Below are 25,522 nucleotides of genomic sequence, written 5' to 3'. Positions count from 1 at the left end.
TTTGCAAGCAAGTAAGACCATTCCAGGAAGCTTCCTAAAGTCTTCCAGAAAAGGGAGAAATAAGCAAACTAATCATGAATCAGGAAGTTTTAACAATTCAGTGTTAAAAATCCCCACACTAACTTCAGGTGAAAACTGTCATCTGTTCTCACCTCTATGTTAAGAAAAAGCAGCTGTTTGAGGGAAGAGCTACAAGTGTTCTGGAGGAATTGGCTCACAGCTCCTTATTCCACACAGAGTTCACACAAATGTTTTTACGTGAAGACTTGGTCTTGTTAGGCTTTATGAAATGAAGTTGCCTCTAGAACCCTGAGTTCAGACGCTTTTATTTTTCGTGTTTTCTTTTTCCTTTATTTTGTTTTTGTTTTTTCCCACCAACTTAAAGTATAATTAGAATATTTTGTATATTGTTAAAACTATATGTCAGATATCCCAGGTATGTTTTTCTACAAGTATATTTTATTTTTCCTCTTGGATGGAATATATTCATATGCATACCTCCTCCTCTTTGTTTTTATATAAAACAAAGTGTTTTAGAGAAACCACTGTGATTTCTCTAACAGAAAGCACCTCCTATCTACCATTTCATCTAAAAAGTCATCAGAAGTTTAAAGTAGACTCAGAGGAGCAAAAAGATACTTTTCTGGCTAGAGTTAGAGAACTTCATGAGTTCATAGTATCAACTATGAAAAAATTAGGCACTTTGCCCTCTAGATTCGTGCTCCAGTAGAAATATAATGTGAGCTACATATATAAGGTAAATGCCCTACTATCCAAAATAAAGTAAAAAGAAACACACAGAATTAGTTTTATTTATTTATTTTTTTAAAGATTTTATTTATTTTTTTGAGAGAGAGTGCACACAAATGGGGAAAGGCAGAGGGAGAGGGAGTAGTAGACTCCCTACTGAGTCTACTGATCTGATTGAGGCTTGATCCCTTGACCCTGGGATCATGATCTGAGTTGAAGACAGACACTTAACTGACTGAGTCACCCAGGCACCTCACACAGATTTAATTTTAATAAAATATTTGATTAACCCAGTCATATCATTTAAACATGGAATCAATATAAAGAAGATATTGAGATATTTTACATTCTGATTTTTGGGTTTGTTTGTGTATCTTTACCATTTGAGGGGTGTTTTTCATTTCTACAGCATTTCATTTCAGACTATCCATAATTCAGTTTCTGTGTGGTGGTCATTAGATTAGGCTTTATATTTTTTTTAAGATTTTTTATTTATTAGAGACAGAGAGAGAGAGAAACAGGCAGAGGGAGAAGCAGGCTCCATGCAGGGACCCTGATGCAGGACTCAATCCAGGGTCTCCAGGGTCATGCCCTGGGCGGAAGGTGGCCCTAAACTGCTAAGCCACCGGGGCTGCCCTAGATTAGGCTTTAAACCTGAACTAAGTAGCTGGAATTGACGACCCCCTCCCAAAAAAAAGTACATTCCTTCAGGTTTTAAACCATAAGACCATTCACTCATTCATTCAGTGAACTTTGAGTAGTTTATTCTATGTTTCAATCCAGTGTGCTAAGGGTTTTGGATACTAAATCAAAGACATTGCTTAATTCTTAGTTTATGAGAAGGAGGGGCAAGATGGCGGAAGAGTAGGGTCCCCAAGTCACCTGTCCCCACCAAATTACCTAGATAACCTTCAAATCATCCTGAAAATCTACGAATTTGGCCTGAGATTTAGAGAGAACAGCTGGAATGCTACCGTGAGAAGAGTTCACACTTCTATCAAGGTAGGAAGACGGGGAAAAAAGAAATAAAGAAACAAAAGACATCCAAGGGAGAGGGGCTCCGCGAGGAGCCAGGCTAAGGCCTGGGCGAGTGCCCCCAGGACAGGAAAGCACTGTCCCGGAGAAGCAGGAGCTTCACCAATTCTTAGTTTATGATGCTCACAAGCAGACAGCAAAGGTAAATCAGAGATGATAGGAGAGTTAGGCTCTGTTTCTGGACCAGAGGGTGGTAGACATGTGTTCCAAATTTGAGAACTAGACCTTCTGGCTCTCAGATCCATCCTAAAACTGCTGTAACTTACAGTATACTTGAGTTCAGGAGTGTACTGTGTTCCAGCACTCACCGCTGAAACAGAGCCATGCATCTGGGAACTTGTCTTGCTTCTGCGATCTTTTTGCTGAAGGTCAGGTCTCCCATCCTTTCCTTACAAATTATAAATCTAAGTCTAATAAGTTTCTAAGTTAAGTTCTTTCCACAAGTTCTCTTTTGTTTTAGAAACACTCCCAATAGATAGGGAATCACGGGGAAGCAACACTTGCTCTTAGTGCTGCTGCTTAGTGTTGCTCAGATGTCCAGTATTTCTGAACTTGCCTGGTCTCATAGTTTAGTTAGTCATGTATTTTATAGCTATTTCCATTGTTTACTGTTGGAGTAAATTATCTTTCTTCTTTTTCATACTTAGGAAATTACCTTTAGTTTATAGAGATGAGAATTTTCTTAAATATGTTTTCCATCCCCCCCCCCAAAAAAATATGACCCTACCACTATAATCAGTGTTTTGAATAATTTTCCTCTGTATTCTTCTAGTGTGCATTATAGTTTTATTACTCTAATTTTTTTTTTACTTTTTATTTTAAATACTTACAGGTTCATGAAAAGTTATAAAAATAGTACAGAAAGATCCTTTGTATGGTTCACCATTATCCCACAATAATTTCATTTTATGTTAGCATAGTACAATATCAAAACCAGGAAATTGACATTGGTATATGTGTAGTTCTGTGCCATTTTATAACTGTGTAGATTCCAGCAACTCCACCATATTTAAGATGCAGAATTATTGTGCCATTACAAAGTTCTGCTATGTGTGCCTCCTTTTAATAGTCACAATAATTTCCTTCTTCCTCTACCATTCCTAACCCCTGGCAATCGCTAATCTGGTTTTTCATACCTATAATTCAGACATTTCAAGAATTTTGCATAAGTGACATTATATAGTGTGTGAGCTTTTGAGATTTTTTTTTTCACTCAGAATAACACCTTGGAAATTCATCCAAGAAGTTGTGTCTGTCAATAATTTGTTCCTTTTTATTGCCAAGTAGATTTCCCTGATATGGATGATCCACAGTTAGTTTAACCACTTCATCTATTGAGAGATATTTTGATCATTTCTAGTTTTTGGCTATTAAAAATAAAGCTGCTGTGAGTACTTGTGTAGAGGATCTTGTATAGATGTAAATTTTCATTTCTCTGGGATAAATGCCCAGTAGTGTAATTTTTGGGTCATATGATAACTCTGTGTTTAGCACTCAAAAAAATTCCCAAACTGTTTATCACAACTGCCAGAACAGTTTCTCATCAACATTGTATGAGTGATAGTTTCTCTGCATCTTTATCAGCTTTTAGTAGTGTTATTATTTTTAAATTTTAGCCATTCTGAGAAGTGTGTAGTAATATATCAGTGTAGTTTTAATTTCTATCTCCCTAATGGCTAATAGTGTTAAAGTCTCTTTGTGTGCTTATTTGCCATTTTCTTAAATATGTCTTCATGTTGTTGTATTTTCTAACTTGATTTTTATTTTTATTTTTTTTACTGTTAAATTTAGAGTTCTTGATATATTCTCTGAGTCCTTTACATAAGAGTAAAGGCTGTAGTTTGGAAGTATTTTCCCCCGATAGTTTGTCTTTCCATCTTCTTCAAAGAGTCACTCAAGAGTAAAAGATTTTAATTCTTAAGTCCAATTTATCAATATTTTTTCTTTTATGAATTGTGCTTCTTACATTATATCTAAACTCTTCTCCAAGGCCAAGACACTGAAAATTTTGTTTTCTTCTGAAGTGTTTCTAGTTTTACATTCTACATTTAAATCTGTGATCCATTTCGAGTTAATTTTTATGTAAGATATGAGACTTAAGTCAGGGTTCATTATTTTCCGACAAATATCAGTTAATTTTTATGTAAGGTATGAGACTTAAGTCAGGGTTCATAATTTTCCGATAAATATCCAATTGCTTTGAATCAATTTTTAAAAAGATTATCCTTTTTCTATTGAATTACTTTTGTGTTTTTGTCAAAGATCAGTTGATTATATATTTGTATGGATCTACTTCTGGGTTTTCTATTACATTGATCTATGTGTCTACCCCTCCACCATTACTACATTATTTTGATTGCTATAACTATAAAAAGTCTTAAGTTGAATGATTCCTTGTACTTTTGCTTTTTCATAATTGTTTATATATTCTAATTTATTTGCTTTTCTGCATAATTTTAGAATTAGCTTGTGTTTATCTAAAAAAGATCTTGCCAAGGGATCCCTGGGTGGCGCAGCAGTTTGGCGCCTGCCTTTGGCCCAGGGCGCGATCCTGGAGACCCGGGATCGAATCCCACGTCAGGCTCCCGGTGCATGGAGCCTGCTTCTCCCTCTGCCTATGTCTCTGCCTCTCTCTCTCTCTGTATGACTATCATAAATAAATAAAAAAAATAAAAAATAAACAAATAAAAAAGATCTTGCCAAGATTTTGACAGAAAATGTGTTATACCTAATATCCTTTTGGAGTTAGCATCTTTAGTGTGTTAGGACTTCCAGTCCATGAATAAGGTATATCTCTCCATTAATTTATATCATTTTTTATTTCTTTAATCAACATTTTCTAGTTTTCAGAATATAAGTTCTGCATATGCTTTCTTAGATTTATTAAGTATTTTATCATTTTGAGTGATTAAAATGATATTCTTTTAAATTTCAGTTTCATGTGTTCATTGCTGGAATTTAGAAGTACAATTGATTTTTGTATATGGATCTTTTATCCTATGAACTTAGGAAACTCACTTCCTAGTTCTGGGAGTTTTTCCTGTAGATATGGATTTTTATATGTGGACTGCATGTCATCAAAATAGGAACAATTTTCTTATCTGCAAATAGGAACAGTTTTCTCACTTTTTTATCTGTAGGTCTTCTATTTCCTATTCTGATATTATGCCACTAGCTAGGGCTTCCAATTGTATGTTGAATAAGAATGATGAAAGTGAAGATTCTTGCCATGTTCCTGATTTACAGGGGGAAAAGCATTCAGTCTTTCACCATTAATTAAATGTTAGCTATAGATATTTGAAAGATGCTTTTTATCTAGTTGAGGGATTTCCTTTCTATTTCTAGTTTGCTGAGAGTTTTCATCATGTATGTTGGAGTTTGTTCAGTCCTTTTGCTATACTAATACATATGAATGTGTCATTTTTTTCACTTTAGACTATTGATTGCATTGATCTTTTTGAATCAATCTTGTTGACCTAAATGCCACTTACTTACAGTGTATAATTCTTTTATATATTTCTGAATTCTAATCAATAGTATTTTGTTAAGGATTGTTTATGTTTGTATTCATGAGGAGTAATTGTTGATTTCCGGTTTTTGTTTTTGTTTTATACTATCACTGTCTGGTTTTCTGTTGGGGTAATTCTAGCCTCATAAATGAATGGGGAAGTATTCTTTCCTCTAGTTCTATTTTCTGGAAGAGAATGTGTAGAATTGGTATTAATTCTTTAAACACTGGCAGAATTCTCCAGTGGACCATCTAGGCCCGGAGATTTCTTTTTGGGGGAAATTTTTAGATTGTTATAGACCTATTCAGATGATCTCTGTCATCTCAGATGAGTTTTCTTAGTTTGCGGTTTTGAGAAATTTGTCCATTTCTTCTCATATGTCAAATTTATGACTGTAAGGTTACTCAGAGTATTCCCTTTTAATGGTTGGAGGATCTGTGTTGTGACCCTGTTTCATTCATGATTTTGGCAATTTGAATCATCTTTCGGATACTCTTTATCATTTGTAGTGGTTTGTCAATCTTACTGAACTTTTCAAAGCACCAGCTTTTTGTTTCCTTGATTACTTCTACTTTTCTGTGTTCAGTTTCAGTGATTTCTGCTCTTGATTGTATTCTTCTTTCTACTTACTTTTGGTTTATTTTGGTATTTTTTTCCTAAGTGTCTTACGGTGGCAGTTCAGTTACTGATCTGGGTTTTTTTTTCCTCTTTTCTGTTACTGCTATAACTGTGTTCCACAACTTTCGATATGTATTTCTTTTGTATTCAGGGTGTATATGCCCTGTGTGTGTTTAATTTTCCTTGAAACTTCCTTGATCCATGAATATGTTGTTTAGTATCCAAGTGTTTGGAAATTTTTCTATTACTAATTTCTAATTTGATTCCCTTGTGGTCAGAAAACACATTCTGTGCAATTTCTGTTATTTTAGTTTTCTGTGGTTTGTTTTATGGCCTACACTGTGGTAATATTCTATGGTAAATGTTTTGGTAAATGTTCTATGTACTCTTGAAAAGACTGTATATTTGGCTGTTACTGGATGGAATATTCTGTACATATTGAATAGATCCTCATTGTTGATGGCATCCTTGAGTCCTGTATCATTGCTAGTTTAATTGCCTAATTTTTTTATCAATTAAGAGAAGAGTGTTAGGACTATCCAGCTGTAATTGTGGATTTGACTGTTCTTCTTTCACTTCTATCAGTTTTTACTTCATGTGTTGCACAGCTCTGTAGTTTGTTGCATACACATTTAGGATCACGATGTCTTTTTTGGTAGATTGACCCTTTTATAATTTTATAAGATCACTTTTTGTACCTGGTAATTGCTTTGAATCCTCCTTTATTTGATACTAATTTATAACCACTCTTACTTTCTTTTATTTTTTTGCATGGTAGAACTTTTTCTTGTTTTACTTTAAAACAACTATATTGTTATATATAAAGTGAATTTTTTGTGACCTGCATATGATTGTGTCAAGATTCTTTATCCACTCTGCTAGTTTGTCTACTTGGTATCTGAACATTCTTTTTATTTAATGTACCAGTATGTTAAGCCTGCCATTTTATTTTTTGTTTTATTTCCTCTCTTCTGTTTTCTTCCTCTCTTCTTTGCTTCTATTTTTTTTCCTGCCTTTCTGTGTGTTACGTATATCTCTTAGAGTTCCATTTTGGTTTATACATAAGTGTTTTGAGTGTATCAGTTTGTATGGAACTGTTATAGTTGTTGTAGGTATTATACCTACATAACTTATGTAGTCTCCTAAGTAGAGAACCTTACTACCCTTTAAGTCCCTTTCTCTGTCCCATTTGTAATGTAAGTGTCTTAAATATTTCCTATACACACCTCAAGAATGACATACGACAATATTAGAGCCATGCAAGGATGGAAGCTTAGGCTCACTCGTTGGTCTTTTCTGTTGGGATTAGGGCCGGGGGTACAGTTTCTCCTGTGACATTTAGCAGGTCATTGTGTACAGGTTATATGAACTGCTAGGCTGCCTCTTTCCTGATTCTTTGACATGGTTCAGGATTCTCTTGACACTGTTTCTATTTTTGTTTTTGTCTTCACTCACTGGCATTTCTGTGTGCTGGCTTCTCCATCACCTAGTCTAGGATACATTAAGCAAAAAGATAACCCACGCATTCTCTACTATGTTTGTCCTCAGATTTCAAGATTCCTAGCTGGTCTATCTTCTTAGCTCCACCTTTCAGAGTTTCATGTTCATTTCATGTATAATGTCCAGAGGTTTTGCCTGTACTTTGCAGAAAGAAAAGAGGGGAGTGTTACCTATTTCATCTTTTGATGGAACTTTCCAGAACTGGAAGTACTGCTCCTATTAAATTTTAATCAAAGTATATTTCTATACTGAAAGTCACATAATGAAGCTGTAGTTGACACTCAGAAAAGTGAGAAAGCTATTCTCAGGATAGTTATATTTCATAGAAGAGAGAAATACTCAAATCAACACAATGAAAAGCAGAAGAAAAATTCCCTAAGACAAGTGCCCATTAAATGATGTAGATATTTATAAACAAGATTGATCATAATGAATTTAGGTAGGATCCAGAGAAGCTTTTAGGGAATGGGTTTGAAATGGGCTTGGGCTTGGAAGGCTTGGTAGGAATTAGGTAGATGGGGGTGGAAAAGTGAAAGGGAGACTAAAGTAAAATGAGTAATATTCTTTGCCTTTCTAGGCATAAACTGAAATGACAGCTCTTCAACCAATTCAATAAACAGGTGCCCCTTGGCAGGAGCAGGCATAGCTATTTACGTATTTCTTTCACAAGATTGTCTCTCTTTCCCTCTCATACTCAAGCCCATCCCAGAGATCATGATTTATTGGTCTTGGGTGAGTAAAGATGGGTATCATTGTTTTGTTTCTAAAATTCTTAGGTGCTTGCAATGTGTATCCAGCCCTGATGTTATAGCTTCATCTCTAGTTAAATACAATAATTTCATTTATGTTTTAATAGCTTTATTTAATTCAGTTTAAATCCATAAACAATTATTTAGAGTCTGCTGTGTGTTAGGGACTGTTAGGCAAACAAAAGTAGGACATTGAACATCCTTTAAAACTCCTGCCAGGTTCTAGGTATTGTGGCAGATACTTTGACTTAAGTTATTTCAAAGAACTAATTCAAGAACATTTAATACAAAGTTGATTGTTTTAAATGCCATATAAATAGTTATAAAATTAAAGGATAACCATGATTGGAGTGGGGATAATGATTCTATGAACTTTCTAAGAACTGAAAGAATCTTAGAAATGAACCATTTTGTCTTAGTCTATTTGGGCAACTGTAACAGAACACCATAGACTGGATGGCTTATAAGCAATAGAAGTCTTTTTCCCACAGTTTTGGAGGTTGGGAAGTCCAAGAGCAGAGACACCAGCAGATTCAATGTCTGGCAAGGGCCTGCATAGACAACCATCTCCTTGTGTTCCTTTTTGGTGGAGGAGGCAAGAGAGCTTTCTGGGGTTTCTTTTATAAGGGTACTAATCCCATTCACGAGGTTCCACCCTGATGACCTACTTGCTCACTTCCCAAAGTCCCTACCTCCAAATACCATCACACTGGGGGAATAGGTCTCAACATATGAAATTTTGGGGAAACACAAACAATTCATTCTGTAGCACATTCCAATCCTGCATCTTACAAATGAGGAAACTGAGGCTCACAGAAGATTAGTGACTTTTTCAAGGTTTCAGGACTTAGGGAAGATCCAAAGAAAAACAGTTCCCTGACTCCCAGTTAGTACTATTTTCACAAACCTTCAGAGAGCATTTATTTCTTAGAAAAGGAATCTCTGACTGCTGGTTTAGCTCATCTACAAAATACCCATCTGAAAGTGTGTTTACCCAGTTCAGTGGGTAGAAGCTTGGCCCTGGTGAAACTCATAGCAAAAGTGCATGTCCCTTCTTGGTTGAAGACTTGTTTTGTGTAAACTTTTGAACTAAAACATTTCTGAAACAGCAAAATAGAATTGTATCATGCTTATCTTTGGAGAACACTTGGGATTATCACCCTATTAAATATTTTCTAAGCTCTTTTCACAAATATCTGTGGCTAAATTACTGGAGAAAAGACAATAATTTCAGAAGATCGGATTATAATATACTAGGATATTTTAAAAATAATTAATTCCACATGATTTCTTGGAGCTATTTTCCCCCTTCATTAACAGAGAAAGTGGATCATTTTGTTTTTTATAGTGAGCCAGTATAGCTACGATTACTCTTATATTTAAATAAGTATCTGATTATACTGAACTGAGCCAAGAAATATTGATACAGAAGTGGAAAAAAATTTTATTTGAACCAGTGTTTATTAAATCTGTAAACACCAATAAAAACTATATTAGTAATTTTCTAATGAATTATTTCTATGTCAGATTAATTCGTCTGAAAAATTATGCTTACCTTCTTTTGCAAATTGAACTGGATATGATGATGATTTACAGCTTATTTTCCTTGACAGTTTTGTTAGTGTTTTAGTAGTTTTATTTGTGGTTATATTTTAGTTGGTGAGGGAGCTAGGAACCGACCTGCGACCCAATCTGATTCTATTTATGAGACATTGAACAGATTTTTTCTTGATAACCCAGTTTTATCTGGAAAGTGAGGAAATTGAAGTAAATGCTATTGCAGATATATTCCAATTCTGATAATGTTATTAAGTAAATCTAAGAAGCCATAAGTTACTCATACTAAAAAGCATGCATGTTTAACCTGTGGCCTGTATGTCACATTCTTGACAATACTTACTCTCAAAACATCCTAAGTCTTTTTTAATGCTGTGTTGGTTCTGCTATCTTCAGCCAATGTTCTTTATTTCACCTGCTAATCCTCTGGAAACCTATGATTTAAAAAGAAATGAAAATTTTTTGTATGATAGTTTTTTGTTGCCTGATTTATAATTGATGCAATTTCTGTGTTTGACGATTAAAACTCTATCTCCCCTTTTAAATGCTTTCACGTTAAAAGACTGGGATCTGCTGTTTAAAAAAGAACTATATGATGATAAATGTAACCTATGCCAGAAAGAATAATATTTTATTTCTTATGTATTACTATAAATACTACGGGAAAATAATTTTTTCTTACAATATTGAAAAAATACCTAGGTTTGGATTATGTTGTATTTTTAATCATTTGAACTATCTGTGTTTAAAAAAGAATGAAATCTGTCTTCTTATTAACACTATTGTTATTTTTTTTAAAGTATGACTTTGGTTTCTCTATTTTTCGGTTCCCTTTTTTATTATACCTCCCTACCCCGTCTCTCTCTGCACAGGGTGGGTATTGTGCTCCCTCCTTCTCTTCTTGGCAGGGCTCCTTCCAGGGGATCCCACGGACTGTTCCGCCGCACCGCAGACAGAGTGAGTCTGTGTCTCTCACTCCTCTCCTGCTCTGGCTTCCCGTTCATGGTATTTCCCCTCTGCATGACCTGTCCCTCCCCCAGCACCCCGCCTCCTGTCCAGAGTGACCTGCAGGCATGTGCTAAACCAGCACTTCCTGGGCTCTCTCCTATTAATTAACCCTTCCTTTGACTGCATGTGAATAGACTTCTACTTAGAGCCTTAGGAGAACTACCTGAAGTTAATTTCATTCTAATGCTGTTTAAACCTATTGCCAGTGGCCCTAGACCTACTGACATGCATCTGCCTTAAATGTATTTTCTTTTTTTGTGACCTTGAGATATATAAATAACAATTTTTTATCTACATCAAAAATATACATACTGTATACAGTGATATGAACAGATGCATACTGTTTGAGGGAGCAGGCTTACTAGACCATTGCACATTTCTTTAAATATTACCTAATCAAAAAGCTGTTATTGCATTTCACTGTCATCTAAAAGAAGTCTTTAATCATTTAAAGGACTTTTTTTAACGACTAATATGTTTTTGTAATTCATCAGCTGCTTTACAGTCCAGAAGAAAATGGCTTCTGAAAATGCATGGTTTACTAACATTTCTAATGATTTAGTAATGGTTTGACTTAAAAAAAAAAAAAAAAAAGAACTTTGTTTACATTGAATCTGCTTTCCAGAACAGTGTTTTATTATTTATATTATGTACTTAAGTACACCTGGTAAGTTGGTTATATTTTATCTTTTTTGAAAAGTCACCCAAAAAAAGCTAATATTAATAAAAAAGAGGTACTAATATTGTCAGTCAGTCACTTTTATGCCTCCTCCATGGATTTGCCCTGATTTTGTATTCAGATCATTTTTTCATAAATTATCTTTATCCATGTGAAGTATCAAAGGTCCCAAAGGGAGAAATTGTAAGCAGTTTAAAATTAAGAATGTGATTTATTTAAATAAAAATTCATTTATTGAATTAGGCAAAATTACGAGGTATCAGTGTGAATTTGAGACAAGGTTTGAGGTTTATTTTTTGGCTTTTTTGCCTTTGCTTCCTTTTTGTGCTTTTTGTTTTAAAGAAAAATAGAAAGTTTGTACAGGCTTTTATATCAAATTATTTAGTAGCAAGTTAATTTGTTTAGTGGAAGCAGTGAGAAGAGGGATTCCTTCTCTTCCTCCTTTTCCATCTCCTACCACTTTTGTAGGCTTCCCTTTTACTTCTCTTGTCTTCAAGTACTTCCCTTTCCTTCCTCCTCTCTGTAAGTATTCCTAGCACATAAGAAATCACTTTAACCCGCTAGTGAACTAATCTTTCAAAGGCAGCTATAACATGATAATATATTTTTAGGCTTATAGCTAGTAAATTGCATCGTTTGACAGATTTACCTCAGATTAACATCCTTGCCTTGAATTTGCTCTAGCCCCTTTTTAGTTCCTGTCCTCTTTCTCTGCCATTCTTCTACCTCATTCTTCTTCCCTTCATTTTTTTTTCTTCTTCCCTTCAGTTAGCTATAATGTGGAATTGAAGTTTAAGGTTGATTATTCTGTATTGCAAACAAAGATTTATGTTTATTTTAAAAATATGTCACTCATTTCACTAGTTTCTTATTTGTATAGCTTTAGAATTTTCTGGTCCTTTTGTTTAGTCATTGGCCCTCCATTTTCAAATGTTTCTTCCTTCTTGCCTCTTGGGTTAGAGTTGCCTTTTTCATTTCCCAAATATGAAGAAGCACTGTCTTGCAACCCTATCAAGATCTGTCTTTCTGACTTTTGTAAATCAAACCTCCTTTCTCCTCATCTTCAAATTAGTAAGGAGAAAGTTTTGGTTTTCTAGAATTTGGATGTGTTAGCCACCTATCAGAAGATAATTCACATCGTAGTCTTGAGTAAGTTCTAACAGCTTAGGTAAGAGAACTGTCCCTGGAACTTGATCATTAAGACTTGTAGACCTCCTTTATGGAAAGTGATAATTTTCCATAGTGTTCATGGCTTTCTGATATTTCTGACTGAGCTTGGGAAGATTCCTAAAGGAAAAATACGTTCTAAACACTACACTATTTTGGATTTATCCTGAAAACAGCTAAAGCAGTTTACTAATAACATTATTATTATTGTAATTTTAAAAAATATTTTAAATTTCTCTAAAATGTAGAATTTTTATAGAATGTAAAATATAGAATTATATATAAATTATATAAATACAGAATTTTAATTTTTAAAGAATATTTTGAATTTTTCTAAAATAGAGAAAAGAAGGGTATGGAGTCCAATGGTTTTTCAGAGGGTTTTGGAATAGATCTCCCCTTCCTACACTAAACTTAGTGAAATAATATTTGTCTCCATATTTAGTTAGTATGTGATTCAAAGGGCTGATTTTTGGATGGGTTAATTCTGTAAGTGATGGTAGATAGTGGAGAGAGTTCTCCTTTATTATAATCTGTTTCATTAATAAGTTCTTTCTGAGGCCCTCTTAACATCAACATAAGTGAACTGCCTTTTCTTCTAAATGCAAAAGTCATGCAGGCTTTAATAAGGGCAATCTGGTTTTGTTTATGTTTTTAATTATAAGAGTAGTAGATCTTCCAGCATAATGAGATAGCCTGTTCTGGATATGTAGAAAGTGAAATAATTAATATTTACAGGGAATGTTTAGCTCTGGTCACTCAGAAAAGCTGCACTGGCCAAGAATGTTCTTACTGAATTTAAGAATAACTCTAGAAAAATGGAGAAAAAAGAAAATCCTGGTCTTCTTATATTTTTATCTTTCTCAGGAAATTGTGACTTCCATTTCTTTTCTTGAGTATATCACCAGTCTTAACTTGATGCTTGTCTTCTAATTTCAAATTAAATTTTTCTCTGGGTTAGTAGAAAATATCTACTTTTAAACATAGAAGGGGTCTTTTTCTTGTCCTGACTTCAGCTTTTGTCCGAATTGACTTAACTAACATTGGTTTAGTCTTTTTGATTTCCAGCTGTGTAAAATCAGGAAAAATAAATAACCTACCTCAGAGTAGGAAAATTGAATAAAAATAATGGCTTTTGGCAGGTAAAAAGCCCTAATCATAATCTCAAGTAGCACTTCTTGCCAGATCATATGCTTTTAGGAATACTTGACTTCTCCAAAAGTATATTTTGAAGTAATACCTACTTCTTGTCATGCCTAAAAAGACTATTAAATGTGCTCTTTAACACCTTGAAAGAATTCAGAAATCTTTTCAAGCTTTACCTTTCATGTGCAATCACTTAGATGAGACAAAAATTGTTTTTAAACAATAAAAATAATGTAAGTGCATCTACATTAATAGCTCAGCAGTTTCTTGATGTAGTGTTAGTATTGCCTGACTTCTAAATTTATGTTATGGTAACTAACTGCATTCCAACCAGAATTACATTAAGAATGATGATTACATTTTCTTATATCCTCCTCCTCTTTTTATAACCCTCAGAGAGTGTTTCACATACCTTTTTGACAAATGACACTTAAGAATTCATTTTATATCACAACCCAATACATGTTTACTAAACGAAACTATGTACTTACAACCCCAGCACACAAGTATACTTGAAATTAAGATAAAAGTTGAATGAATAATACTTTCTCTTAGAACATATAATACTCTCATATTTTCTTCTTAAACTTTTGTTTTTTTTCACATAGTATCATTATATGAACATTTTGGTTTAGTAAATATTGAAAGTATCATTTTAATGGGTACATGTTAATACATTATTATGTGACTGTACTATAATTAATCTTTTCCTATTGTTGGGCATTGATGTTGTTTCCATTTTTCCCCACTAAATAGAGATACTCTTGCAATGCCATTTATACTTGTGTATAGATCAGTATCATCATCTCTCTTACGTAGATTCCTGGAAGGAGGTTGCTTAATCAGAGGGTTTGTGCACTTTCTAGAAACACTTGATGTGTATTATTGAACTGCCAAACGTGTTCATAAGGCATATGTTAATGTGGCTCACTCTGATTGGCTCTACCATGTGACTGTAATCAATTTTATATGTAAGGGTAGCATTAGCTTCAGTGCTTCAATGAGAAATTAGCTCTGGGAGTGACTTTTCATAAAAATAAAATATTTTCAGTGAAATGGAAACTGGGATAACTCAGTAAAAATTGAACAAATAATATAGAATATGACACTCTGTCCATTTTTGCAGCTAATTCCAAGTGCTGTTTAGTTTAGTCATTGGTTGATTGATTAGAAATGTGCATCAAACTCATGGTCCAGGAGGCTGTCCCATAAACTAGTTTCTCTGGGCACTTTGCAATGATGAGAAACACAGCAGTTGCTGTTTTTTGTATAAGCCTTTTACAACAACCTGCTCTGTAGATTGTGGAATTGTTTTGTTAGCTGTATTTGTTGTACCATATGCCTGCAGTATCTTACTCTGGAGAACTATATCATGTGATATTGATCACAGCAATGGAATGGTACTATTATGTTTAGTTTTGTTTTCTGAACTACTCTGAATCCCAGAGGTTAAATGCTAATGGGTTCTATGTCTTAGAGATAAAGACCCATGAAAATTAAGCACCTCACACTGATTGTGCTTGGGTAATAAATGCTTATTACTTAAGTGAATGTGAATCAGTGTGATAGTTTTTAAACAAGTTAACTGATCAAATTTAAAAAGCCATTGAACTCCTTATCTCAGAATTTGTTTATATGTAATTTCTATTTATCAATCAGTTATCTTCTCTAAATTCTCTGAGATCTAGAGGCACCGTTCTGAGATCTAGAGGAATAAGAGCATTCCTGATTCCCAGAAAACTTTGGAAGTTGTGATGGGTTAATGTGAATTATACAGCAGAATTCCTTGAATCTAGTTATATTAGGGATCCAATCATGTCTTCCATCTTTGTAGTGATGTGAGGATAAGTTAGAACATCATATTTAAGACAGACATACGTGAAGATCAGATTATACTTTAATTGGTCTTTAATGCAGCAGTTAGTAATAAACGTAAACTAATGTTGAATTATATTTGGCTTATAATGTGCAAGACTTTCTGAAATTATTAAAGAAATTTCTACTTGATTTGTAAGGGATTACATGTGCTAAACCTTTTTAGATCTTTGGAGTATAAATATTGTGTCAAAATCCTTTCAATACTTTATTTGGTAAGATTCTTCAAATGATTCCTTTTAAGTGTGAGAAGTTTTATATATTTTGTTCTGTGATTATGAATATTTATATTAACTTGCAAACCTCTTTAGCAAGAGAGTATAAGTTTATTAAAAATGTTTTCATTTTACATAAATATATTAAATAAAATAATACTACCTGGAAAAACACAACAAAAGCTAAGCAAATACTGTTGGCTGCTATACCCAGTCATGGCAATTCCTTGGTGTTGTGTGTGGTCTCTGACAATCATTGTCCTGTCTTTTTCTTGTCTCTGCTCTCCCATTATGCCATTGGCAAGGAGTTGAGAAGTTAGTCCATTACTTCTCTGACAAAGCGTGGTACAGTACAATTTCAGATTTTTTTCCTACCACCTTCCTCATAGTCACCTTTTGTTTTTGTTTTTTTTTCCAATTTGCATGATGCATGTCAGAGCCTGCATGAAAATACAGGCATGTTACAGATTGCTCCATTTCCATCTTATAGCTTAAAATGTATTTAATGATAATAATAATAATAGTAATAAACTTATATGTACCAAGAAAATAATTTGAGGTAATTCCTGTGTCTGCTATGCAGTAGCATTATTATGCATTAGAACATTTCCTGCTTTCTACCTTACACACGTAGACATATTTTTCTCAGTCAGGACTTGTTGTTCCTAGCTGCCATCTTATCTTTGGTAACTCTAGAAGAAAATGTTTACAGAAACTATTATGAGTATTTTTTCTTATGCTAATACTAGAAATCTTTCAAATGGTAGGACAACAATAAAGGTGAAGTTTTTCTCAGTGGCGAATGCTAATTTGCCTTTTCTTGTGTTCAGTGTATTCCTCCAGTAGGGCACTTGGAACCATTTTTTTCCCTCAAAATATTGTTGCATATCATGACTTGAGTTTGGTGTCTAAGACTTAATCTGTGTAGGATAGATCACCTGAGGAAGAAATAGGACATTTTCCAGGAAAGTTAGTCCCTGAATGTTGGTATTGAATTTTCCTATTATGTTTTTATTTTTTATTTATTTTTTTAAGATTTTATTTATTTATTCATGAGAGCCACAGAGAGAGAGAGAGAGGCCGAGACACAAGCAGAGGGAGAAGCAGGCTCCCCGCGGGGAGTCCGATGTGGGACTCGATCCCTGGACCCTGGAATCAGGCCCTGAGCCAAAGGCAGATGCTCAACCGCTGAGCCACACAGGTGTCCTGCCTATTAAGTTTTATAAATAATCACCGTGCTATACTTGCGTATTCTGAACATCTGTGAATTCATTGGAATTACCCAAATAACAGAATAATAGTTTTAATGCCACATTTTAAGTTCTCTGTTCCGTTCAAATTGTGACTTTACTATTTGCTAAAGCATGTGAATTTCAATATGTTACTTAATTTCTTTTAACTAAGTTTACTCATCTGCAAAAATAAGACAGTACTTTCTACTGAGTCTCTTGTGATAATCAGAGATCACACATGCAAACTTACATATAAACTTAGTGTTTGACTCTTTACCCTTGGAAGAAGGGAAACTGTTCTCTCAGAGCCCAGAATATAGCATTTCTCAAGTATTTGTAATGTATCAGGTACTATATAAAGCACTTTGGTAGGCATGTTATCATTTATTATTTACAGCAATTTGGTAAGGTGTAAATACTGTTACTATCCTCATTTTATAAATTACAAAATTCCATCTCAGAGTAGTAAGACAATTTACCAATATCTCACCAGTAGTAAGTGATGGAGTCAAAACTCAAACCCAGGTCAGTCTGATTTCAAAAGCTAAGTGATTCAGTATTGTGTTGTACTAGCTCTGCCATATAACTGTATATAAATTCTTTCTATACTTTAAAGTGCTTTGCATGTCCTAGCTCTCTCTTATCTTCAGGAAGGCACTTAAGGAATCTTGACTTCTGTATCATATCAGATATGCCTGCAATGGGTTTAAAACACTTAGATATAACTGACATTACTGAAACACTTATTTGAAGCCTAGAAAGCTCTTACCGTATAGCAACTAGTTTTTATTCTGCTATAAAACTTGCCTTTTCTATTTCAAAACCCTGTTACAAAAGGACAATGGCTTGAATTCATCATTCTCACACCTTTTAATAATTATAGGTGACATTTATTGAGCACTTTTGATATGCTAGGAGGTCCTATGCTAAGTGTTTTACGTGTATAATTATATTTAGTTATTAACATTAGAAATGGAAAATTGTTGAATGCTTGTTCAGTTTTCCCAACTTATTTCATCCAGAAATGTCTGTCTGTAGGTAAAAAATAGTTGTAGCTTAGCTAGTATCATGGGAGGTGCTGTGTCCTGGTTAATTTATAATTCTTCCTGCTGTCCTTCTAAACATTAATCATTATGCTAACCCCAAACTTGTTTAGAAAGAACATTTTTTTCTGTTATAAGATTTTTCATCAGTGTTTTTTTTTAACTTGTTTTTATTGGTTATTAGCGCTGCATCCCTGACCTAATAGGGAAAGTATTATTTTGATTATTTATTACCAAAGAAGCAGTTCTGGAATATACCAGTTACTAATATTCATTTATTTATTAATTTATCTAGAAAATATATATTTAATCCCTGCTATGTGCCAAATACTAGGAACACCAACTATAAGAACAAATAAAGCTTGGTACATACCTATAAGGAGCTCGTATCTCTGGTTATTTTTATAAGCAGCCCAAAATAGACATTTAAGATTATCAATGAAGAGCCTACTAATCCCTTGCACAGTTACCCAGTAGTACCTGTGGCACTCTTGACCTTCATACCTGTAACCGTTGCCTCTGAGAATTCTCAGAATGGTGTGCTGAGGTGATGTATCTAACTAAAGTAAGGCATGAAGTTGCTGAGTCTAGTTAGAAGCGCTTAGCTCTGCAAGGGTGGAGGACTAAAGCTCTACATATTTGTGACTACAGGCTGTTTCCTGAAGTCTGCCCCACTCCCCAGTAGGTGGGATTCCTTTTGTCCTGAGTCTTCTGGGGTGCTGAGCCCAGGAAATGAATGGGCTGGTGAACAACTTTTTTGGATACAGATTAGTACTTCATCATGCATCTCCAAAGCAAGAAACCTGTAGCTCATCTTGAATTCTTTCCAAGTAGCTGCTTACTTGACCACTTTAAAAAAAAAAAAATCTCTTTTACCCTTTTCAGTTTTGCTTTCAGTATATTAATTTTAGGCCCTTATAATTTTTCATCTAGGCTATTAGTAATAGCATACTGCCTGGCTGTTCTGCTTACAATCACCCCTCCTGTACATTGCTCACTAATTCCACCAAAATAACATCCTAAATATATATATATATATATATATATATATATATATATATATATATATATGATCTTACGATTCCTCTGTTTAAATTTATCAGTGTTAGTCAGAACCACTTAGCCTGACAGGAGTTTCTTTATGCGTTGTCCCTTGCCTATGCTTTCCCGCCAGCACTGGGATCTCCCAATTCAGTCTAACAATTTGAAGTTACTAGAACATACCATATTCTTTTTTTGCCTCTGTGTTTAGCATGTGCTGGCGCTCAGCACTGAATGTTTTTCCCTTCTTGTCTACTTGGCAAACTCTTAACTCATCTTAAAACTCAGTTGAGATGTTGGTGATTCTTGGATGCCTTCTATGACCCATACAATCAAGCATATTTTTTCTTTTGTTCTCATATGTTGTTATGCTTGAGACATGGTCTCATCATTTGTTTACGTATCTCCCTCACTAGGTCTCTCAACCATAAGAACCGCATTGTATTCACCTCTGTATTTTTCTATACCTAGTACAATGCATGATGTATTGTAGACATTTACAAAAAAAATGAATAGTCTTTGATATTCATTCCCGTTGGTCTTATCCATGAGAATATGGGATCATTTTTTATTTATTCAGAATTCGATCTAAGGGTGTCTGAGGGCATAGAAGCAGTAATGAATGTGGGCAGGAAGAATTGTTAGTATCTTGCCTTTGTGTTAATATAGTTGAATGTTCAGAAATTAGGGAAATTGTGCTGCAAGCGACAAGGTCTCAGAAATGCATCTTTGCTTTGTTTGGTAGAGGTTAAGAGGCAGTTTGTCATTTAACTCGCCAGCAGGTAGCTAATGACAGTTCAGTCCTTAGTGGGTAACCAGTTCTATGCAGTCATCCACCTTGAGGAGAAATTGCCTTGGTCCTCACTATACTCATTTCTCCATCCTCTTTTTTTTTTTTTAAGATTTTATTTATTTATTCATGAGAGACACAGAGAGAGAGAGGCAGAGACACAGGCAGAGGGAGAAGAAGGCTCCACGCAAGGAGCCCAACGCGGGACTGGATCCCCGGTCTCCAGGGTCACGCCCTCGCCTGAAGGTGGCGCTAAACCACTGAGCCGCCCAGGGATCCCCATTTCTCTATCTTCTTTAAGAGACTTTTTTCTTATGGTAGTGGAATTGATTTCCAAACTAATTTTCAAATAAATAATAAAACAGGACATTTATTTGGGGATAGGGAAATTAGATCACACTGCTAAAATTAACTTGTAATAAAAACACAAAATCTGCATTATTTATAAAGCATTTAGAAACTACTAATTTATTCACCGTAATTAAGTAATAGGCGTCTTTTATATAATTGTTCAATATAACTCCTCAGATGACTCATTTTTATTATTTTAAAAAACCTTATTATTTTTAAATTCTTTAATATTTGATATGCAGCTTTATTGCATTTAGTACATGCAGTACATCTTCCTGCTATACTTCTATTTAGTTTTCTGATAAGCAGTAGTCAGTTGAGTAATAAAAGTACACTAGTCCTCTCTGCCCCCACCCCCATCCAAAGCTTTGCTTTATTTGGTTTCAGTTAACTGCTGGTTATTTTGGAGGTTTTTTTTTTTTTTAAGATTTTATTTATTCATTCATGAGAGCCACAGAGAGAGAGTCAGAGACACAGGCAGAGGGAGAAGCAGGCTCCCCGTGGGGAGCCCAATGCGGGACTCGATCCCGGGACCCAGGATCATGCCCTGAGCCGAAGGCAGACGCTCAACCACTGAGCCGCCCAGGTCCCCCATCAGTTACCTGCTGTTGACTGCCATGTGGAAGCAGATGATTGTCCTTCTGACATATTGTCAGATCAATAGTAGCCTAATGCTATGCCACAACTCTTACATCATTCACAACTCCTACATCACTCACCTCCGTTCATCTCATTATGTAGGTCTTTTATCATCTCACATCACAAGAAGAAGGATGAGAGAGACCACATTCACATAACTTTTACTATAATAATTGTTGTAATTGTTCTCTTTTATTATTAGCGATTATTGTTAATCTCTTATTGTGCCCAATTTATAAATTAAACTTTATCATAGGTATGTATGTATAGGGAAAAACATAGTAAATACAGAGTTGTTACTACCATGGGAGGTTTGGGAACATATTCATGCAGATAAAGGGGGGGCTACTATAGTGAGAATAGAACTAATGGATAATTTATCTATAGTTCACAGTGCTCCTTTTCTGGAGGTTTGGCTGTCTTAATCTTAAGTTTAATACTTAATTAGGAAGTCATACCTTTTTGTGCTTTGAGCTGATAGCACATCTATACCTTTTTTTCATACTAGCAATAGGTATGTTACAATGAAGTCATTTTTAAATTGCTACTGATATTTTCAAAGGTCTTAAGTTGCTTTAAGATTTTTAACTCAAGAGTAGAATATCTTTTGATATTTTTGAAGGTGAAAAGGGAAAGCAAATCCCCATTTCAATCAACCATTTGATGCTGCACCTTTCCCTTCTTTGGTTGCTTTTTTTCCTTTTGGTAGATTTTGGCTTGCTTAATATGGTCCTACTCTATATTTTTACTAATCTTTCTAAAATATATGGTTACTTTGGCACTGTCATTTTTTTCTAGGGATTCCCAGCCAATTGTAATTACCTGGTGATTTGGGTACCTTACTTCTTGAAGGTATTCATCTCTGTGTGGTTTATTGTGAAAATGCGCACTGCCTTTGAAGTTTAGGACATAAAGCTTGAAGCTTGAACAAGACATTTAGCTTAAATAAACTGAGATGGATTATTTGTCTTAAATATTCTAAAATAAGAGTTAAATGTAATAATCTATATGAATTTTAAGTAGTCATTGTCTTGATTTTACTGTTTTTTTTAAATAGCCTGCTGGCCTTAAACCATCCTGGCCAGCCATCCCTTTACAAGTCATTGCACTTGGCTCTCCATTATCTGTTATCCTGCCCTAATTGGCCTGACTCCTGGCTCCGCAGTCATCCTCCAGTACTGGTTGAGGAGGTGAAAAAGTGACAGAACACGAATGATGCAGTGTAAATAGATTTGCCCCTTTCATTGGAGAAATCAGAGATACGGTGTATATTTATTTGTAGATTAGCATAGCAAAAAAAGAAAATATCAAAGTCTATATTTCAGAGCCCTTTGGCAAACTTTTTTATATTTTCAGTCCACATTATTTAATAGAGAATGTGTATGTATTGTGTTTATACATTGATAACAATAGGCTCTGCCCCATATGCTTTAACTATTTGGGCCATTGAAAGAGAACTTTCTTTACTGACTTCCCAAAAGTAATAGTAGAAATTACATGTTTGCTCTGATTTGTATGGAATATGATCACACAGTGAGCTCCAGAAAAGTGTGTGTGAGGCACATTGACCTAAAGAATTTTGCTATTATAAGTTGCTCAGCTTTAGTTCAGATTAGAGGTAATTTCAGATTTGTTTTACTCTGAGTTGTTTATTCAAAAGGCTGATCATTTTAAATTTTAAATGGGTGTTCACTCTTGGGCAGGTTAACTGTTCTCCATTTACCAGAACCCTAGTTGATCCCTCATATGGCAGTGAGACAGAACAAATAAGCTGTGAAAACATTTTATTCTGAAACTTTTCAACAAGAATGTTAAAGATAGGTTAATATTAGCTAAATGTATTGACCTGTTTTTGTTTGAGTAATTAGAATTTCACATCAACAAGAATATAATCAATCTAAGCCTTGTTTATCTGTTGTTGATTTTAACTCTTGATAGAAGTATAGCAGCTTGACACTTTTAAATTAATACTTTCTCTAGCCAAGTGTGTTAAAGTGTTATACAGCTTTCCTTAAAAAAAAAAAAAAAAAAAAAAAAAAGTCTTCAAAATGGGTAATATTCCGAATGGTCACAGTTTTTATCTGTGGTTTATGAAGATTAAATCAAAGTGCTATAGAAATCATTCTCTCAAGGTATCTTACCTATAAAGTTTTAAATACTTAATGAATCAAGGCAGGAAATCTGTTTTCTACAGTAAATAAGTACTTCAATATTTTTCTTTTCCCCTGTTTTATTTTTAATCTTGTTTAGTGTTTACTGCTTGTATCATTTTTTGTTTGCATTATCACTCTTGTGTGTCATGAATTCACCTGAATATTGCAGTTTATTTTTCAATTGAAAAAAAAACCCTCACATACTTCTTATATTAAAACATAAGTATCAACACAGCTTAATTGGAACTTATATTAATTCTGGGTGGCATATGTAAAGTGAATTGTTGCTTAATGTTGTTTTTAATTTTAATAGCCTCAAGTACTACAGCCTTCCAGCAGCCTTCCCAGACCCACAGACCACGCCCAGGGAAAACTAATAAAGCCGCAACATATCGAGGCCCACAGTGAATCCACAATCCAGGGCATACATCAGGGTGTTGCACATCTGGATGAAAGCTTTACACGTGGCTTACAACAAGAAAGCAGCTATGATGTGGAAGACCGGCCTTTTTCTTCAAGCCCACAATTCACTGAGGATGTGGCTGAGAGTACACCTTCTGAAGCAAACTTGAACATGACCATGAATGCTCAAGAGCCTTATCATTCGGCAAATAATCAAATTAGTGACGTGCAATTTGTACCTACTTCTCTTCAGATGCTTCCCCAGTCAAGTGCAGTAGACCAGACTAAGAGAGTTGAAAGAAATCCGTCTTCACTGGAGGGCTACACATCCCAGCCCAAGTCTTTACCACTTTTTAAACCATCCGTCTCAAATTCTTTGGTACCTCCTCCAGTTTCTGAATCCTCTCCAAGTAGGACTCCCACTTGTAAAAAGTCACCAGTAATCACACCATGTAGTTCATCAAAACTTCAGCCAACATCTAGTCAGACAAATCTTGCAAGTAATCCGAATCCAAAAGCATCTAAGCTCCGCCCCCCTTCTGGCTCTTTCAGACAAAAACAAATAAGCAACTCCCAACTAGAGCCTCAAAACTTCCAGGCCAAGACAAGCATCCCACGGCCACTAATAAGAAGAAAGGAAATCATGCAGAATCTGAACGGCAATTTGAATTCTGGGGATTGTTTGGCCTCTAATCGATACTCCCGTCTTCCTAAACCAAAGATACATTAAGTACATAGCCATCACCTGCCAATTTGTTTTTTTTTAAAAAACAATCTGTTCTGTAATAGCTTTACGTGCAGTTTGCTACCATGACGGAGGTTCCATTGAAAGCTTGCAAATCTTAAAATTAAAATGTGGAAGCTTCTAATAGTTTGGCTCTTCCATTTTATATCCTGGTTGATATATTTGAGCATTTGAGCGTATTTGTCTCAGGTAAACATAAAAGTTTGCTTACCCATTTCAGCGGCCTACAGCGGGCTCTAATCATGTTATCCATCCCTCTGCACATCAAGAAGTCCCCGATATCCCGTGTAGCAGGCAAGCAATGTGCTTTGTTCATTTAGCCTTTTGAAGGCCTGTATTAATTGTGGTTCTCAGAGCCTAACCCCTTTTCACCTGTGTCTCCTGTGAATATGGTTACTGTTTTAACTAAAGATAGGGTGATAATTGAAGATGGTAGACTGTAAGTAAAATTGTGGCCAGTGATTTGTGTATTCAAAAGGTCTATGCAAAAGCTTTATGATGAATAAAAGATCAGGCTTTTAATGGGAAGTCTATGTAAGTTTTATTTTTCCTTGCTAGGATCAGCCAGTTAGTCTCAGTATTTATTTATTTACCAAATTCCCCTGGCTAAAAATGTTTCATGTGATGTAAAAACCAATTATATGTTGCTTGAATGTCTTGTTTTGCAGGCTCACACACACACACACAAACACACAACTTCTATTTCTTTTTGCAACTCCATAAGTTTCAGAAAGCCTGGGTTGCATCTTGAAGCCTGTAGCTAAAGATGTATTCATTTTGTAACATGTATTGTTGGTGCTAGAGTTGCTGGTAATTGTTTTGAACCCTATAGGCTTATGGATCCAGGATAGCTGTTTTAAGGTTCCACAGCATATATTTTAAATTAAGTCTTTATTATAATATTTATATTTATTGACTTTCTGCTAATATCTGGAGACTGGAATAATGGACTTGAAATGTTTGCACAAACCTTTGATGAGATATAAATACCCTAAGGACAGGGATTGAAACTATTTTCTATAGCAAAACAGTTAAAGTATTTTGAGAATAATTATAAACTTAGTAAGACTATCTTGAGGAAGCTGGAACTCTTTTTGTTTTTCTGAGTTTTCCAGGTTTCCCTTTTATGTTGGTATATTTGAATGGCAGTTTCTTGAAAAGTAGATTTTGGGATGAAAAATAGAATTGGAGAGGGGACATTGTGTTTTATTATAAAGTATTAAAAGCTAGCTTAATGTTCTAGGAAGGTAGCTGGGGAACCACTTAGGGACCATATGCACTAACCTAATCATGCTGCGGGCCACTTGTCAGATGGTTC

The 25,522-nt window shown here is 34.7% G+C and overlaps 1 protein-coding gene across 6 annotated transcripts in view; it reads left to right on the top strand.

Annotated features, from left to right (window-relative positions):
* Positions 1-24,732, top strand: part of CCSER2 (coiled-coil serine rich protein 2) — a 176,123-nt gene extending 151,391 nt beyond the window's left edge. For 4 of the 6 annotated variants that reach the window (XM_055325312.1, XM_055325313.1, XM_055325314.1 and 1 more), the window contains one exon: positions 23,371-24,732. In XM_055325312.1, the coding sequence (XP_055181287.1) occupies positions 23,371-24,189 (819 nt within the window). In that variant the 3' untranslated portion in view covers positions 24,190-24,732. Of the gene's footprint in view, positions 1-10,590; positions 10,724-16,113; positions 16,154-23,370 lie in introns of all 6 variants that reach the window. The other 2 variants (XM_055325315.1, XM_055325316.1) reach the window with 2 other exon arrangements.
* The last annotated feature ends 790 nt before the right edge of the window (positions 24,733-25,522 follow it).

Source organism: Nyctereutes procyonoides, unplaced genomic scaffold (genome assembly GCF_905146905.1).
Source record: "Nyctereutes procyonoides isolate TBG_1078 unplaced genomic scaffold, NYPRO_anot_genome, whole genome shotgun sequence".
In the NCBI taxonomy this organism is placed as follows: Eukaryota; Metazoa; Chordata; class Mammalia; order Carnivora; family Canidae; genus Nyctereutes; species Nyctereutes procyonoides.
Note: the sequence above shows the minus strand (reverse complement) of the source record. Positions and strands in the feature narration are given on the sequence as shown.